The 16,780-nt window shown below is 47.9% G+C and overlaps 1 protein-coding gene across 13 annotated transcripts in view; it reads right to left on the reverse strand.

The window, feature by feature from the left end:
* Cacna1d (calcium voltage-gated channel subunit alpha1 D) overlaps positions 1-16,780 on the reverse strand; it is a 322,551-nt gene that overhangs the window by 21,132 nt on the left and 284,639 nt on the right. For all 13 annotated transcript variants that reach the window (XM_085828488.1, XM_085828485.1, XM_021182194.2 and 10 more), the window contains 7 exons: positions 15,347-15,438; positions 13,510-13,669; positions 12,827-12,954; positions 12,607-12,703; positions 9,710-9,812; positions 8,632-8,733; positions 3,720-3,850 (listed from right to left, as the gene is read on the reverse strand). In XM_085828488.1, coding sequence (XP_085684614.1) covers positions 3,720-3,850; positions 8,632-8,733; positions 9,710-9,812; positions 12,607-12,703; positions 12,827-12,954; positions 13,510-13,669; positions 15,347-15,438 — 813 coding nt within the window. The remainder of the gene's footprint in view (positions 1-3,719; positions 3,851-8,631; positions 8,734-9,709; positions 9,813-12,606; positions 12,704-12,826; positions 12,955-13,509; positions 13,670-15,346; positions 15,439-16,780) is intronic.

Below are 16,780 nucleotides of genomic sequence, written 5' to 3' on the forward strand. Positions count from 1 at the left end.
GTCTTTGGGTACTGAGAAGACCACAGTAAGAAACAGAAGACTCAAGCTAATGGCTACTTGTAACCAGCATCTCCCGACCATCCCCACCTGTGGCCAAGGCACAGGCATTAAAGCCATTGAGCCTACTCATCACATCCTGTAGAGTTACAAAGGATGGGGTTCTTAACCCAACTCCTAACCAGATAGGAGAGCTGCCTGGGATTCCTGGGCTTCACTCAGGGGGCCTCTCATGTGGGGTGCATGGAGGACAGTCTCCTCAGACTCAAGGAGAGCAGACAAAAGGTTTGAGCATTGAAACTAAGAGAAATGAACAAAACTTTCCCCACTTTGGGATCTTTTGTTATCAGAGCAACACTAGGCTCATCAGAGCATGCAGTACACCAGAGGCCTTCACTAGAGGTACAACGGGCCTTCTACTTGCATGATCAGGGGCTGGGACTTTCTGTGGCTGTGTGGCTATGTTCCTCTATTTCTTTGTTCCTTGTGGAAACTTGCAGGTCACTTGGATGTAGCAACATGGATGAAGAGCAAATGCCGAATCAAACTGAAGGGAATATGTGTATGTCAGATGACTGAGAGATAACCAAAAGGCCGGATGCAGCTTCTCTCTGGCTCCCACCATAGAAGGGCTGGAGAGAAGTTTGGTTTTAATGATGGGGATGAAGGGATGGATGGAGTGGGTGGGTGGATGGATGGAGAGTGCACACTCATTCAGACCAGAGAGGCCAGGACACAGGTGCCCAGCTCCTCCCCATGCAGAGGCAGGAGAACCTTCAGTCATCATCTACCACAGGGAAGGTTCACACTGCAGTTGGTCTGAACATGGGGAGATTGGGCTGAGCCATGGCATGAAATGGGGGTGCAGAGCTTGGTTGCCAGTTCTGAGAGCTCTTCAGACAGACCTCACTCTGCAGGCCAGCACGCACAAGCTTGGCTGTTCACTTTTGCTCACACAATAATGCCACACTCCATGTCCCACTACAACCAGGCTGGGAGCCCCACCCCACCCGCCCCGCCCCACCCCACTGGGCCCTGCTGTCAGAAGCCCATTGCTTCCTTCTCAACCAGACAAGTCCACCCTCAGCAGCTGTCTCAAGGATGTATCTTCTTCCTAGCTGCCTCAAGTCAGTGCCTTCCTCTCACGACTGATCCTAGCTCCTTAACTGCTACACCACCCATGATATTTCATAATGCAGAAAAGGAGCTTTCCTTACGCACTAATTAAATGGAGAGTCACAAATCACATTTAAAGCCATTTCTGCAGCAGAGGAAACCAAAAATGTAATTAGAATTATCCATCAAGGAGACAAACACTTTCTATTTTCAATGTTTGTTTCAGAATCAAATGCCTTTTCAGAACTGAACTGTCAAGATTATGAACACAACTTAATTTTCTATGCTCTGTACTTAATATAAATTACAGGCCTGGCCTCAATTCTCAATAGAACCCTGGGAGAACGTATTTATACCGTCTAACTAGAAATATTTGACTTCTACCAATGAAGTAAGACTCTTTCTTTAAATAGCAGGATGAAAAGACTTAAACAGGAGAAACCCCTCAACATTATTTTAGCATAATGTGGTTGTCTCTCACCCAGAACCTTTATAGCATCCTGTCAGCACCAGCTCAAGGCTCAGTAAACTGCATCTGCAAAATGCGGTGACTACTTAAGCCATGTGCCATTTATGCTATTTCAGAATACCAAAACACTGAGCTCTGCCACCAGAGTGAGCCTTGGGGCTTCAAAAAAGGTACAGCCCTCCCCCATGCACACAGAGCTCCAAGTGTTTACAAGTCACATCTCCACTGAAACCTGGATTGTCTCTGAGCTCAGAGACAAACTGACTGCTGCAAATTGTGACCTTAGGTGCAAAAGAGATCAAGTCCCCTCTAGGAAGCCAAGTTTTGATTCCATCAACTAGACTTCTAAAGCAGCAAGCCATTTCAGGTATGTAGAGGGTACCCAGAGAAGTCAGAGATCCAGCCAGCCTCTCCTTGGGGCAGAAGGTCATGTGAGGGGGACAACTTTCAGTGCACACCAATTCTCTGCTAGTGGCCAGCCTAGCCGTGCTGCCACCAGCAATGTACAAACCAGGGACTTATTCAAATTTGCAAACTGGACTTTTCAGTTTTTGTCATCCGAGGCTACTTGTGAACTGGAGTAATCTTAGAGTTAGAGTTATTTCTTGCAAACTAGGGCAGCAGGAGGCAAAAGACACAGTGAGCTAAATGGCTGAGCCATTACCAAAAGGTCATATGGTCAGGGAATGAAAGAACACAGGCTGGCTTTAATAGGCGCAGGTGTCCACCTGTCCCACCAGCACAATATCCCCGCTTCCAGCCCCTGGGATCTCACTCTGAGTCGGCTGGTCACTGTCCACAAGGCCATCTACTAACCTGAGATGTGCAGACACACCCAGCATTCCCCATTCACCATTCTCCTTATTCATAGTCTTTCTCACAGTAAGATCACAGTCAGGCCTTAGTGTCCACAGTTATGGCCCCTTTGAACACACAACAATGCTGGTGATTTGCTCTTGGAACTAAGTACAGGACCATTCCATGTGGTCCCCCATTGACACCTACGAGGCCACATTCAAGAACCATGAGGACAGGGACGTAAAAGCCATTTTCAGGTAAACTTTTTAAACCACAAGGAAAGTGTCTTTATGGCAGACCGAAGGCACTCTAGATAGCATGGTTGTAGGACTTGGTGACAGCTTGCCAACCTCTGTATTTCCCCTTTCTCTTCTCCTGACATCTGTCCCCAGCCCTCTTTAAACACCATCACCCCCTAAACCACCTTCCCCAGCTCCCCTGCCTGCAAGTTCTAGCATGCCTCCTTGCCTCTCCATGCCTGCTTCCACCCAGAGCTCTAGGCATCTCTAGGATTCTATGGCCTTTGGATGCCTAGCCCCTGATTAGACCAGATATTTCTAAATGCCACACTCACACTTTCGGGGCCTGGCAGGGGTAGTTGAATGTGTGTGTGTGTGTGTGTGTGTGTGTGTGTGTGTGTGTGTGTGTATGTATGTGTGTGTTTGCGCGTGTACACGGGTACAGGCACTCTTGTACATGCATGCTTGTCTGAGCATGTGTATGGGTCCTGAGTTGGAGACAGGGAGATGGGCCAAAGGCTGGCCTATGTGTGTAGCACTTGCACAGCGAGCCTTACCGCCATCAGGAGATAGCACACAGAGACAGACACACCACACACATGTGCACACAGTACATACTAGGGAGTGATGAATGTTATTGAAATGGACCAAAAACCAACAAGCCGTGGGGTAAGAAACAAACAGAAACAAAACAAAGCACTTGCGTTCTGATGGAAAGCTTAACCCTGGGCAGCTGGACCCTGAGCCCAGGGCTACGGGAGGGGGACTGCCTTGAGGATGCTGCCTTTGGAGAAGACTCAGGTGGCTAGGGTGTGGGGTGACATTCACTCCTTTCCCATTGCAGGCTGTCCTGAGGGTTTTGCACGCGTACCAAATGATGGCAGGTGCGAGGCTCAACGGAGAAGACGTGAAGAGGAGGAAGTACTTACCTTGCGACCCGGAAATGGCTAGTCCACAGTGGGAGGGGCAGTGGGCAGTATCTCAGTTTAAACAAAATCCTTGTGGCACTGCTCAACCATGAATAGTCAGCTCTCTAGTGTTTCAAATCAAAGCTGGCAACATTGTTAGTGAGAAGAGAACAGAGCAAGAGGGCAATTCACCTGTAGGGCAATTGTGGTGTTCTTCGCAGGGTACTTCCCCACCAGTCCTTGCTCTTTCCGTTTCTTGAATTTCCTAAAGTAGTCCTGTATCAGGAAAGTGGCATAGAACTTCCCCACGGTTACCTCATCATCTAAACGGAGAGACCAGACACAGCTCTCCCGAATCAGCACATTTGGACCAAGAGCCTAAACCCTCACTTCTGGCTGGGGGCAGGGGTGGGGTGGGACGGTGCACAAAGGGCACTGGGCTGTCAGCCTATTATAACACGGGTTGCTCAGTCTAGCAAGAAGCAAAGCTTTGCAAAGCAGTTAAGGCTCGAAGCTAGAGTCAGTTAAGTAAACTGATCCTCAGAGTTGCAGAAAGTAATGTATATTTATCACGAGTTAAATAGAGTAGCATATTAGTAACGATATGAAGCGCCACCTTGGTTATTTACTTAAAATAAACATTACAAAACAGAAAGGCCTTGCAGGCCATATTTTTTTTTTCACCCCGTGCATAGAAATTTGCATGTGTAATTACTGTGAGCATCAAGTGCAATTAAGCATCCAAATCCCTATGTCACAAGATGGCGACCTAGAAAGGTGACGGATGAGCTTAGAAGGAGAGGAAGGTCGGAACAGAGACTGCAGATCCAGCTCTCGCACGCTCCCCCGTTCTTCCGCCAATAAACTCTGAGACCATTTTGTGGTTTGGAATTCAGAACGGCTGGATTTCTGTATTGCAATGACAGCTCCAACTAACTTCAGCACTGAGCAGGCTTTCTCTCTGCTCTGTTCAGAAACAACCTCCAACACGTATCACTGGGGAGCCAGGACTCTGCTGACAACTTTGAAGGTGATGCATGAGGCAGAATAGAAGCTCTGACTGTCTCAGGGTAAACCACTCTGAGCATGTGTCCCCCCTGCCCCGCCCCGCCCCACCCCTGCCCCTGCCCCGCCCCGCAAGGTTGATGCCACCAGATCTGTAGGGTGCTGAGGTCTACTGGGCAGAAAGCAGCAAGGCTCCATTAGCAGCCTGGCCTGAGTAGGGCTATGTTAGGGATTCCAGGACACCTGGAAGGACCTGCAGAGGCTGAGGAACCGTTGTAGGTACTCAGGCTTCTGGTCAAGCTATCCTTGCAACAGTCACATGGACTGGGGACAAGAGGATCTTAGGTGAGCTTGTATTCTCCCTTATAAAATGGTGTCCCATGTCAGAAGAACTAAGGATGTTTAAGAGAAGGTGAATAAAGCACTCCAACCCAGGTGTGGGCTGTCCTTGTGTCACGTGCCCTATGATGACAAGAGTCACGACTTCAGACCAAGACAAGAGCATCATTCACTGGATGGATGCTGGAGCAGAGGAGGCCTGGGGTCACTGGGACCCACTGTATCCATGAATACAATGTTGGTGGGTTTTACTTAGTGTTCACTTGGGAGGTATGGCTGATTTATGGTTCCCACCCAGTGGCTTCTGGGCCACCTGGGGAAGAAGATTCTCCAACCATTCCTGCCGGAAGCTGCTGAGAAGTCTTGTGCAGTCTGTTTTGGGGTGAACTGGCCTTGAGAAATGGTATATTCCCTCCAGAGCCTGAGCCAAGGAAGCCCTGGTGTGATGGAGGAGCAAGTGAAGAAACCTGGGGCTCTGTGTTGATCTGAACTCAGAGCTCCCTGACTGGCTACTGGTTCTTCTCCACCATCCAGTATGGCACCATCCATAGGGAAACAAGCCAAGATATTTGCTCTGCAAAGCCCATGCTTGCCCTCTTTCCAGATTCTGACCACTCTGTCCATCAGCCATAGCTAGGCACCGTGGCTGGATATCTAGGGGTGTCCAAGTCCAGTCCAAACTCCTCGTGGGTCTCATAACTTCTACGTAACAACCCTGCTCACTCTTCTTAGAGAGGGAGAAGTTACATGACTGGCCAAGGCCTGAGCCCAGGGCCCTTCTCTCCCCCAACTCTACCTCTCTACAGAGAGTGGCTTTGGCCACACCCAACCCCCACTTTCCTCTGAGCTGCCATTCTGGTGGTATAAACGTAGTCCTGCCCTTTCTAGCTCCTTCCAAGTAGGCCAGTGGCTGCTGGGCCAATGTATCTAAGAAGTCTAGAATCTACACCACCTTCAACAATACTGATACTTTTTGTACTCCAGGGTCCCCTGAGCCCTGGGAAACTCCTGATTCAACATAGAGGCTCATATTACTTTATACCAAGATGTTTCTAGTAAAAGATGCACTCGCTGTCCTTTCTTTTCTACTTTAGATCCGTAGGGCAGGACTAGAGGGTGACATGGTTATCTCCACTGAGATAAAGCAGGAGGAACAAGAGACCTGGCCTGAACAAGAGCTCCTAAGAACAAGAAAAGCTAAAGCTTGATCATGACAGGAAAGGGACAGAGAGAAGCAATGGATGTGGTGAGGCCATCTTGGATCAGTAGGACAGGAGGACATCCAGGGGACCAAGGAACCAGATTTATGGCTCAAGAAGGAATTTCCAAAGGAAAGAGGTTCTCCGAGGCAAAGGAGCTTCTAAAGAGAAAGGGGGAGTCCATGACCTGGAAGATATGACAAGGGAGCACTGAGAACCCAGGCAAGATTCCAGGCTGAGACATCTCAGCCCCATAAAAAGCAGGGGTCAGACTGCAGGCAGACAGGAGAGAAAAAGAAAATCCCAGCATGTCCTCATTGGCTGGTTCTTGGCATTGTTTCCACCAAGCTCACATGAGCAGCTCAGATCACACCCCAGTGACAAAGCTGCCCAGACAAGCATCTGGCTCTGTTCCCTCTTCCAGTTATGTGGTCTCCTGAGCTCCCCAGGGACATAGGCAGCGCATCGTGCTGGTCTCTAACCACATTATACTATGGGAGACACTAACACTTCGAACCACCCATCTGTCCCAAGGTATATGTCATGGTGTCATTTCTTAAGTGTGCCACAATGAGAGAAAGACTGGGAATCACTGGTCCAATGGGAGATGAGAAAGAGAGAGAAAAGGGGAGGGAAAGGAGGAGGGGAGGGGAAAGGAGAGAGAGAGAGAGAGAGAGAGAGAGAGAGAGAGAGAGTGAGCAAAGAGACAAATGATGAATATCAAAACTAAAACCAGAGCTATCCACCAAGGCCTGAAGGTGCTGTGTGGTCCCCTTTGGTGACAATGTGCTTATGTGATATGTAAAGTAGATAAGCAGGCACTACAGTGGGCACTATAGAAACTTCTGGAGCATTCTATGTCTTTATAAGACTCTAGTTCTTTCTTCTCTAATATCACATGAGGGACCAGATTAACTCCTATCATCCTAAACCCCAAACCACGTAAAGAGACAGAGAGAACCACCAAGCCCCAGAACGTGTGTGTGTGCGTGTGCGTGTGTGTGTGCGTGTGTGTGTGTTCGTCCTTCATGAAAAGTTCAATGGAGATAAATGTTGGTCAGTTTTTCAAAAGAAGAGTTAGATAGATCATAAACCAAAGGCTGAACTTTTCTTTTCCTTAGTAAGATGAAAAGAAATGGAGCACTGTCCCCGTGACTCAGGTGACACTTCAAGCATACCTCCTCGTGTGAGGAGGGCTATTCCTGTGGGCATCAGATGGGCCACTATGAAGGTAGTGTTTCCAAAGAGACCGAGTTGGAACAAGAGAGAGGGGAGTGTTGCAGGCTCGTGAGTGGAGGGTTTACACAGACAGGCACAGCCTGCTATCCTGACGCATGCATCCAGAGTTCAACAAACAGTGTAGGGGAATCCAGTTGGCAAGAGATAACTCTGATTCCATGCCACCACCCTAAAACAGAATTGCTTCAGAATATTCTGAGAGTTGAGAGGAGTGGAAGCTGCAGAGGAAGCTCAGGCACAGGGTTACAACATTTTAACAAGCGGTTCATCTAAGCCATGCGACCACTTGGATGTGCAGCTGAAAGGAAAAGAGCGGAAACCGAGAGGAGTTTTAAAAGTGCAGAATCTGGGCTTGGAGCTGGGGGTCTGGAGGTGGGGATTCCCACCATGTTGGTCATTTCCTTCTGAGCCACTTTCTCAGAGTTGAGCCAGTGGCTAGGCCAAGCCTCCTAAGAAGCAAGAGTGGCTAACGCATGGCTCTCTCTGTCCCTCAGGAGCCACAGGCTCGCACAGTCTGGGTGCTGGGTTCGGCTTCTGGTTCTGAACCATGCCACCCTGTTAAAGTTGCATTGGTTATAAAACATGCCAGATGTTTATCGTGTTTCCAGGCCAGGGCTAGCTAGACTGCAGGGAGATGGGACGCCGGGCAAGGAGATACTGCACTTTTAAAACTTGAAACAAAACAGTTGGAAAATAACCATCTCACTTCAATGTCCACAAGTATTTAAACAAAAATAGAGAAACAGTATATATATATATATATATAATATAGAGAGATATTATATATATGCAAGTTCTAAATGTTTAGTCAGTTAATTTGTGATAAATAACAAAAGGAGATAAATAAGCATGCTTGTTAGTTCTATCTCTAAATCTCATTAATGGACAGCCTTGGTAACTACAGTGGGAAATGCCGTCTTCCTAAAATTCCTTTAGAAGTATTCTTTTCTGAAACCTACCCATCATCTTGAGATGATTAAAACCAGAGACTAATTTTAAATATTTCCTTTAGGGGGAGAGTTCAAGCTTTTCACTCTGTGAGTGCTGTCATGTCCTTTACCATTGATTTTCTATGACAGCAAAAACCCTGCTCTAGCCTCACGGGGTCTGGATTTCTCCCCCACTGAAGCCCCTCTTTGGTTTGACTGTCTTCGTAGCACCCCAAATATTTTCGGGTGAAGCCAAAGGCTCCTTTAGCTGTGAGCCTCATGCTCTAATGGTCTGGGATAGCACACTGCACTCCCTCTCTGGGCTGTCTGGAGGTCTTGACACTGAAACTAATTTCTTGATCAAGAACTACTTGGGAAATAGGTTCCACTGACCACCAGCTGGAGGGACAACTTGGTCAAGCAGCTTCATGCTTGTTTTCTTCCAGATTTTCTTGATCACAGCCCGGAGTTCTTCATTAGCTTGCTCCAGGTTCCCTAAATCCAAAAGGTAAAAAGAGGGGTGTGTGGCCACTGCATAGACCAGGCTTTGTGTTTGTGGCCGAGTGCTCTCCTGCCCTCATTATGTTGCTGGGTCCTTGTATTGCCTTCTGATAGAAGTGATCCAGAGTGATCGCTAAACACATTTCCTATATTCAGAAGCATTTACCAAGCCACCTCTGGGGGGGTGATCATTTCCACCTGAGAATTCATCAACTACCTTCTGCTGCCATAGCAACCTACCCCAGCTCCGACCTATGCTCCTCCATTGGCTCCCAGACCAGAAGGCAACTGCCCACCTCTGCTGCCGCCTCTCCCTCCTCCCCTTCCTCCTCCTCCTTCCTTCTTCCCTACTTCCTCCTCTCCCTTTCTTCTTCTTCCTTTGTCTCTACCTCTTCTTCCTCCATTCACTCTCCTCTTTTTCCTCCTCTCCTTTCTCTCCCTCCATCTCCTCCTGCCTTTGTTCCTGCACGAGAGAACTTCACCATAAGACTCATCTAGGGCCCTACTGTAGGTTCTTACTCTGCCCTCATAATCTTGACTTCTCTCTATTTGACAGGCTTTTTTCTATGGACACATCACCTAGTAGGCCCTCCTACCTTCTGGAACACTTAATGATGCTTGTTTGCAGGATAAGAAGCACGCGCTAGGTGGGAAGGGGCTGGCTCTGCTGGGTAGAGCTTCAGCGTTGTGAAGGACACCTGTCTCCCCACTGGCGATGTCTCCTCATCTCTCTCCTCCCTCCTTGCCTCTCTGCAAGGCCTCTGCTTCCTCACCTCAGGCTCACTCTCCAGCCTTTGCAGCATCTACGTCCCCTGCCTCCTACAATGAACCCTCTGTGTGTGTGGTGTGTGGTGTGTGGTGTGTGGCATGTGGGGTGTGAGTGTGTGTGTGTGTGTGTGTGTGTGCACGCGCATGTAACATCTCCCTCTCCTGCTGCCTGCCCCGCTTCCTGCTTCCAGGGAGTGCGTACCTTCAGTCTTGATCTTGAGAGCTGTCCGGACCAAAGCAAACAGGGTTGCATTGAACATGACTGTCCCATCACTGTTGAGAGGCATGTTCATGGCAACCAATCTCTGTAGATAAAAAAGAGTTCCTCGTGAGAATACAGATAGTCTAGGACAGCCATGTCCCCTTTTGATGTTCATTCTTTGTTTATCCCCATTCATGTTCCTCACTTCAACTCAAAACCATCTGGGAGCATCTCTAAGATGGCGAATTATAGGGATCAACATGACTTGTCTATGGGCTGCTCAGATACTGGCTTAAACATCACGTCTAGGTCCATCTGGGAGGGTGTTCTGGGAGAGACTAGCATTTGAATTGGTGGGCTAAGTCACACAAATGCCTGTAAAAGTTGGCAGTCTTCATTCAACCCCAGCACAAAAAGAAGTGGAAAAACACTGCCTTTCCTTTCTGCCTATCAGTTTAAGACAGACCATCAGTCTACTGCTGTCTGAAATGTATCTCGTCGGTCCCCCTGGTTCTCAGGCCTCAGGCCTCAGTTCTCAGACTGAACTGTACCACAGATATCCCGAGTCTCCCACTAGGAGATGACAGACCGAGGAACTTGAAAAATCACATGTGCCCATATCACATAATAAACCAACCCTTGTATGTGCCTGTGTGTGTGTATGTATGTATGTATGTATGTACATCTATACATGGCCAGCTAGACATTGGTCACACGTAACCCATATACGTGCCCACAGCCACCCCATCAGTCCTATTTCTCTGGAAAATACTGACAGATACAACCTAACATCTGTGAGGAACCTGGGATAACAAAGTCTAAAGTTCAGTTGTGAAATATAAATGTTGACAATCAGATGCTAGTTAATGTAAAATAATTAAATTTTATTGCCCACGTGTTCTTCTTGTTTCAGTAGTTAGTTCTCTGTGTCCTGGGGACAGGCCTACCCTCTAGGTACATCCTTGAGGATTTCATGATAATTAAATGATACAGCAGATACATAGGCCAGGCACAGGGCCTGAGCCTGTCACCCAGTAGAACTCACTACTGTTCTTTCAGAAAGTTTCCAGAGACAGATCATCACGTGCTATCTTGGGGAGGTCTCCATGGCTTCTCTGAAGGCTTGGACTTTCAGAATAGATCAATACTTCCCGCGTCTCACCCCTCTCCAAGTACCTCTAACACCAGCATCAAGGAGGGTTGCAGAAGAACTTGGGGTAAGAGACACCTACTTTGGGTTCCAGTCAGCAAGGCAGGCTAATAGGCCTTGTGAGGACTGAAGTAGATCATAAACACATGGGAAGTTCATTAAACAATGGTAATTAAAAAAAATTCTAGCTGGGCATGGTGGCACACTCCTTTAATCCTAGCACCTGAGAGGCAGAGACAGGCTGACCTCTTGAGTGGAGGTTAGCTTGGGGAGGCTATATAGTGACTTCCAGGTCAGCCAGTCTCAAAAATAAAACAAAATAAAATCCAAAGTTAATATTTTCTTGGCTAAAAAGTTCATTCCAAAAGAAAGGTTGGATGTTTTTTCTATGCTGCCGAGGGACGAGGATTCAGTTGTCTAGGCAACCTACCTAAGTTCCAAATGCCACTATCAACCTTTCCTGTCTCCACAGCCAGTGCAGCCAGGATGACGGGCATTCATTCACTCTTCCTGACAAATACCTAAGTCAGCAAAATGGCTGACTTTGTGTCCCACTTAGATCCTTCAGGTAAAGGATCTCGGAGTCCAGACAAAGATGACTGCGGTCAGCTGGGTTCTGTGCATTCATTCATTCCATTCTGTGCTGGGAATGGATTTCTTTAAGGAGAAGTTTAACAGACAAAACTTGCATTCCTGTCGCTACAATAATGTGGGAAGGTCCTTGTGGCTCTATGGGAGAAAGGCCAGTGTGAACTAAGGCTCCACGTGACCAGTGTGGGGATGAGAGAAACAGGGTAGGAGACCTAAGCTCATCCCAGAGGCACCTCAGCTTCATGCTCCAGGGAAAGGAACTACAGAATTCTACAGCAAAGAGGCCACATTCAATCTGTCACCCTGTCTATAACTGGGAAGCTAGGACCCAATACCTACCATCACCAAGCTAGGGCCCAAGGTCTACCACCACCAAGCTAGGGCCCTAGGTCTACCACCACCGAGCCAAGGGCTAAATTAGTCCTTTTCTTGCCCCCCATCTCCTCACCTGGCAGCACTGTGCCCCTTGTATACTGCCTCAGCTCATCTCCATGCTACCCACTCCTCTCTCCCCATCCCTGCGGCCCTCATCCTGGCAGTCCCATGTAGTTCCTTCCTCCAGTCGGCTTCATGTCAACACCACCAACTCCAAGATGGTGACCTGGAATCTCATCGTCCTCCACAGGATATGTTGTGGCACAGAATATTCAGGTTCAGCTTGGGGAGGGAGGCCTCTGCCACTTGGTCTTGTGTTCTAGTCAGATGATTACCCAATGCCTTGCTGTTGGCTAGTCTGAGGCTCTTCCTCCTCTGGCTTCTATCTGGACTCTGTTCTCCTGTCTGAGAAGCCCGCCTGCCTGCCTGCCTGCCTCTGACTGACTCCTATGTCTCCTCTGTTTTTCATGTGGGTTTAGTGGTGCTAGGGATCAACCCAAAGACCTGGCATATGCTGTTTGACATTCACAGTCACCTGAGCCTGGCCTAAATGTCATCACCTCTGACGTCTGACGCGGTGACCGTTTGTAGGATTCCCTTCATCCCATTATTATCCCTGACAGAATTCTAAGTATTGCAAATCTGAGGGTGCTGTCAAGGCAGAAACATTATCTCCACATGTCCAACGCCTTAAGAAAGGCCTGGCGAATGTAGATTAGCGTATGTGTGTCCTGAACAAAGCAGCGAATAGATTGTCAGACTTGGATGGCAGGGCACTCACCTTACACGCTACTCGGTGTGGGCATAACTTTCCAAACCCCAGGGGAGGCTGGATCCGCCGGAGCAGAGTGACCACATCAAGGTGTTTTATCCTTCCCCTGGAAGCAAAATACAGCCTGAGGTCCCCAAATGAGCTCAGTCTACCACCCCGACCCCTGCATAGATCACCACAGCCATTCCCAAAGGACCCCTGAAAGCCAGAGGGGTGTTTGTCAACCTACTTTGCTTCAGGGTCATATTCTGACCATATTCTTTTGAATTCGTCCAAGTGGTGAGGCCCCAGAATAGACCAGTCCCGAGTCAGGTAGTCAAAATTGTCCATGATGACAGCCACAAAGAGGTTGATGATCTGGAAGAGTGAATCAGGAGGGTGGTGGGTGGGTCCCTTGCACTGTTATCTGCCTCCTAACTGCAGGGCATGGAATATTAGAACCCACATATCCAGGTTGCAGAGGCAGGCCATAATATTCTCTCGCCAGAAAATAGTCAAGGAAAGGGCAGGGCTCTGACCAGATGGCTTGGCACAGACTCATGAGGGGGCGGGTGGGTGCATTAGCTCACACCCTGAAGCACACTGTAATCTTATAATTTAATTGTGACAAGAGACAGCTCACACTTTGGAGGCCCTTAAAGCCACGTACAGTGGCTTTGATATCTTTGAAAGGAAACAGCAGCCTTCAGTACCAAGGTTGGCTGGAAATGACCCCAGCCCACCAGTGAGCCACCGACCCATCCCATCCCATAAGGCAGCAACACGTGCCAGACTAAGCAAGACACCTGCCTAGAAGGGCCCAGAGTATGCCAACTGCCTTAAAGCACTACGACAGGGCAGCATTACTGGTCTGAACCTCAAATGCTACAGCAGTCCTGTAAGTGGAGAAGGGGGTTTCCCAAGACTGCTTACCAGGAATGCACAGAGCATGTAAAAGCTGATGAAGTAGACAATGGCAAAGTTGCTCCCACAAGTGTACTCCTCTCCTGGGTTGTAATCGGAGTCTGGGTCGCACAGCTTTCCCGGGAGGCAGGCAAGCATGATCTCCTGCCAGGCTTCCCCTGTCGCACACCTGTGTAAGTTAAGAGACAGGGCTTTAATTGAGGGAAGGGCAAAGAACCGATGGATTAGAGATTTGGGAAGAAAATTCTTAACTTGTGCAAAATGTATGTAACTGTAGCAATGCCATTTGGATTAGTGACAGCCTGGAAGCCCTACTTTTAGATATAATTTAGTTACTTAGAGGCCCTGGTATGATACGATTTATAATAACAATGTCTGATTCACTTCTTTATATTAATGGATGTTCATTTTTTTTCTTGTCTCTTCATCAAACATTGCTATTACAATTATTTTATAAGTCCTGACTGATTCTGTTGAAAGACTTGAAAACCACCTAAGTTATAAATGAGTTGTTACAGTTACTGCGGTCATTAGACATTGCTTCCTTGTTTCTAGAAAGTTCTCTCACTGTAAGGAAGATTCTTTGCAAAGTTAAATTAGCTGGGATTAAAACCAATCCTATAAAATGTGAGGCAGTAATGGCCCAATATGTTAATCCTGTGATTCACCAGAAAAAAACAACTGTACCATTTTGGACCAATTTTAAAGCAAGCCTTTATTAAATATTACATTTAAATATTAAATTCTGGGCTGGAGAGATGGCTCAGCGGTTAAGAGCACTGACTGCTCTTCCAGAGGTTCTGAGTTCAATTCCCAGCAACCACGTGGTGGCTCACAACCATCTGCAATGGGATCTGATGCCCTCTTCTGGTGTGTCTGAAGACAGCTACAGTATATTCATATAAATAAAATAAATAAGTAATTCTTTTAAAAACAGCTACAGGGAAAAAAAATAAATACTGACCAAGAGATTGACTTTGGTCAGGGCCATTGGCTAGAATGTCCCAGCTGGAATGGCCTAGAGCCAGTGTTGCAGGGGGTTATAAGGACAAACACTTTCCCATGTGGCGGTGTTATTTCCCAGGAACTACAATTCCCAGCATTTCAGGAAGTCACCTGATTCCTGGGCATGTGGGGCTTACAGGTTAACTTTGGGAATTACAAATTCCTAGGTTTCCACTGTGTGTTTCTGTTTCCCTGGTTGTGATCTGGTGCATCCTTCATGCATACTCACACATACATATCTAGCCTACAATTTGCTTTTGGTGGTCTAAGTGTCAGTTACAATCTGAATGACCCCAGCAGTTTTAACAATGCAGTCAGTTCCTCTCTAACTGAAATGCTAGTTCTGTTTAATACAAAATTGTGGCCAGTGAGACGGGTCAGTGGGTGAAAGGTGCTTGCTGTGCAAGCCTGGTGACCTGGGTTCAATCCCTAGAACCTATGTAAACATGAAGGAAGACTGACTCCATAAACTTGTCTTCTGATCTCAACATGCGCACAGTGGCATGTCCACCCCGAACATATACCACATTCATACATACATATGAAAAAATGTTTTTTAAAAGGTATAAAACAGCTGAGAGTAGTAGAACATACAATCCCAGCATTTTGAGAGGCGGAGGCAGGAAGACTGTCATGATTTGAGGCCAGCCTGGATTTCAGAGTAAGTTCCAGGCTAGCCTGGGCTACAGAATGAAATCCTGTTTCAAACCAAAGTAAGAAATATCAAACAAGAACAACAAGGCAGAAGTCTATCAAGAAATAAATGGGACCAAGAGCAAGCATGACCCCATCTGTTCGGAACCTTAAGGGTACCCCGCCCGCCCCCCGAGGGCCCAGTCACCTGAAGAGTAGGAGCACTGCCTGAGGGAAGGTCTGGAAGTTGTTGTTTCTATTGATCTGGTTGTTGTCTCTCATGGCAACTTTCCCAAACATCTAGAAGAAGTTATTAGGGGGGAAGGGAATCAAACTTTTGTCACTGTTACAGTTTGGATCTCGAATGGTCTCCAGGGTTCATGTGGTTGGAGACTTGATCCCTGCGGGCAGAACTCTTCAGAGGTAGAACTTTGTGGTCTAGTGGCAGACCCTGAGGCTGCTGGGGTTATGTCTTCCCGGGGGGACGTGGGGAGCTGCCAACCTGCCTGAGTAGGTCTGTCTCATGATGCATTTCTATGATGGTGCCCTGCCTTGACATAGGGCAAAACGATGGGTTTGTGGATTAGACTACCTCTGTCTGCAGTATTTCAGTGTACTCATGAAATGCCGACTAACACAGTCACATAAAAAGACTTTTGTAAATTTAGAACTGACTTGGGTTTAATTAGCAACTAGGGCTTTCTTAGGACACCGGGCACCTCCTGTGCTCTGCAGAGATCTGCTGGGCACAGCATGCGCCAGGCACCAGGCTGAACATTAGGAATGTAATGTCTCAGAGGTACAGTCTCACCCCGAAGGAGTCACTGCCCTGAGGAGACTACGGACTGTTCCAGCAATGGTAACCAGATACAGCGAGCACTGAGGTAATCAGGGAACAGGCGCATTCAGCCAGTGTTAGGTCAACAGCAGGCAGAGCTCCAGAGGGAGTGACACCTAAACCCTGACCTGAGGGAGAAGCAGCAGTCAGTCAGAGTGAGAGTTCTCCACGCAGAGGGGCATCACCTGAAGGAGCACAGAAGGCTGAGGAGGGGAGGAGTGGTAAGCAGAGAGATGAACCATAGCTGGAGACAAAGGGGAAGGAGCGGGGCCTCCTGGGCTTCACGCCCAGCAAAGGTTTCCCAGTGGCATTATAAGCAGATCACTATTTCAGATGCAAATCACGATAGGAGGATCTGGAGCTGGGTGTGCAGTGCGGTTTGCAGTACCCTGGGCTACCCTGGGCTACCTCATGAGGACATATGCCTCTTGTCCTATAATTCCCAAGAGAATTCCTACAAGTACTTCTAAGCCTTCAGGACAATCAATCAATCAATCATCAATCTGTCTGGGCTGGAATTACCCCGCCTCTCTCACTCGCACCTCTCTCTATTTAGAATGCCACTCTACCAATGTAGGACATTCCCCTCTAACTCCCTGGACCCAGAGCTTTCAATGCCACTCAGCTGCCCTATGGCGTTAGGACCCAGCTGTCAATGGGGCCCCAGACCTTTTCCAACCCAGGAACGCATGCTGTAGTCCCTCAGCCTAAAAGCCTGAGTCCATGCTTCTCTGGAAAAGTCTGCTGCCGCAGACGCAGTACTACCCGAGGCATCTGGAAACACCAGGGAATCCCGACGTGAGA

Source organism: Mus caroli, unplaced genomic scaffold (genome assembly GCF_978045245.1).
Source record: "Mus caroli unplaced genomic scaffold, Mus_caroli_1 scaffold_12, whole genome shotgun sequence".
In the NCBI taxonomy this organism is placed as follows: Eukaryota; Metazoa; Chordata; class Mammalia; order Rodentia; family Muridae; genus Mus; species Mus caroli.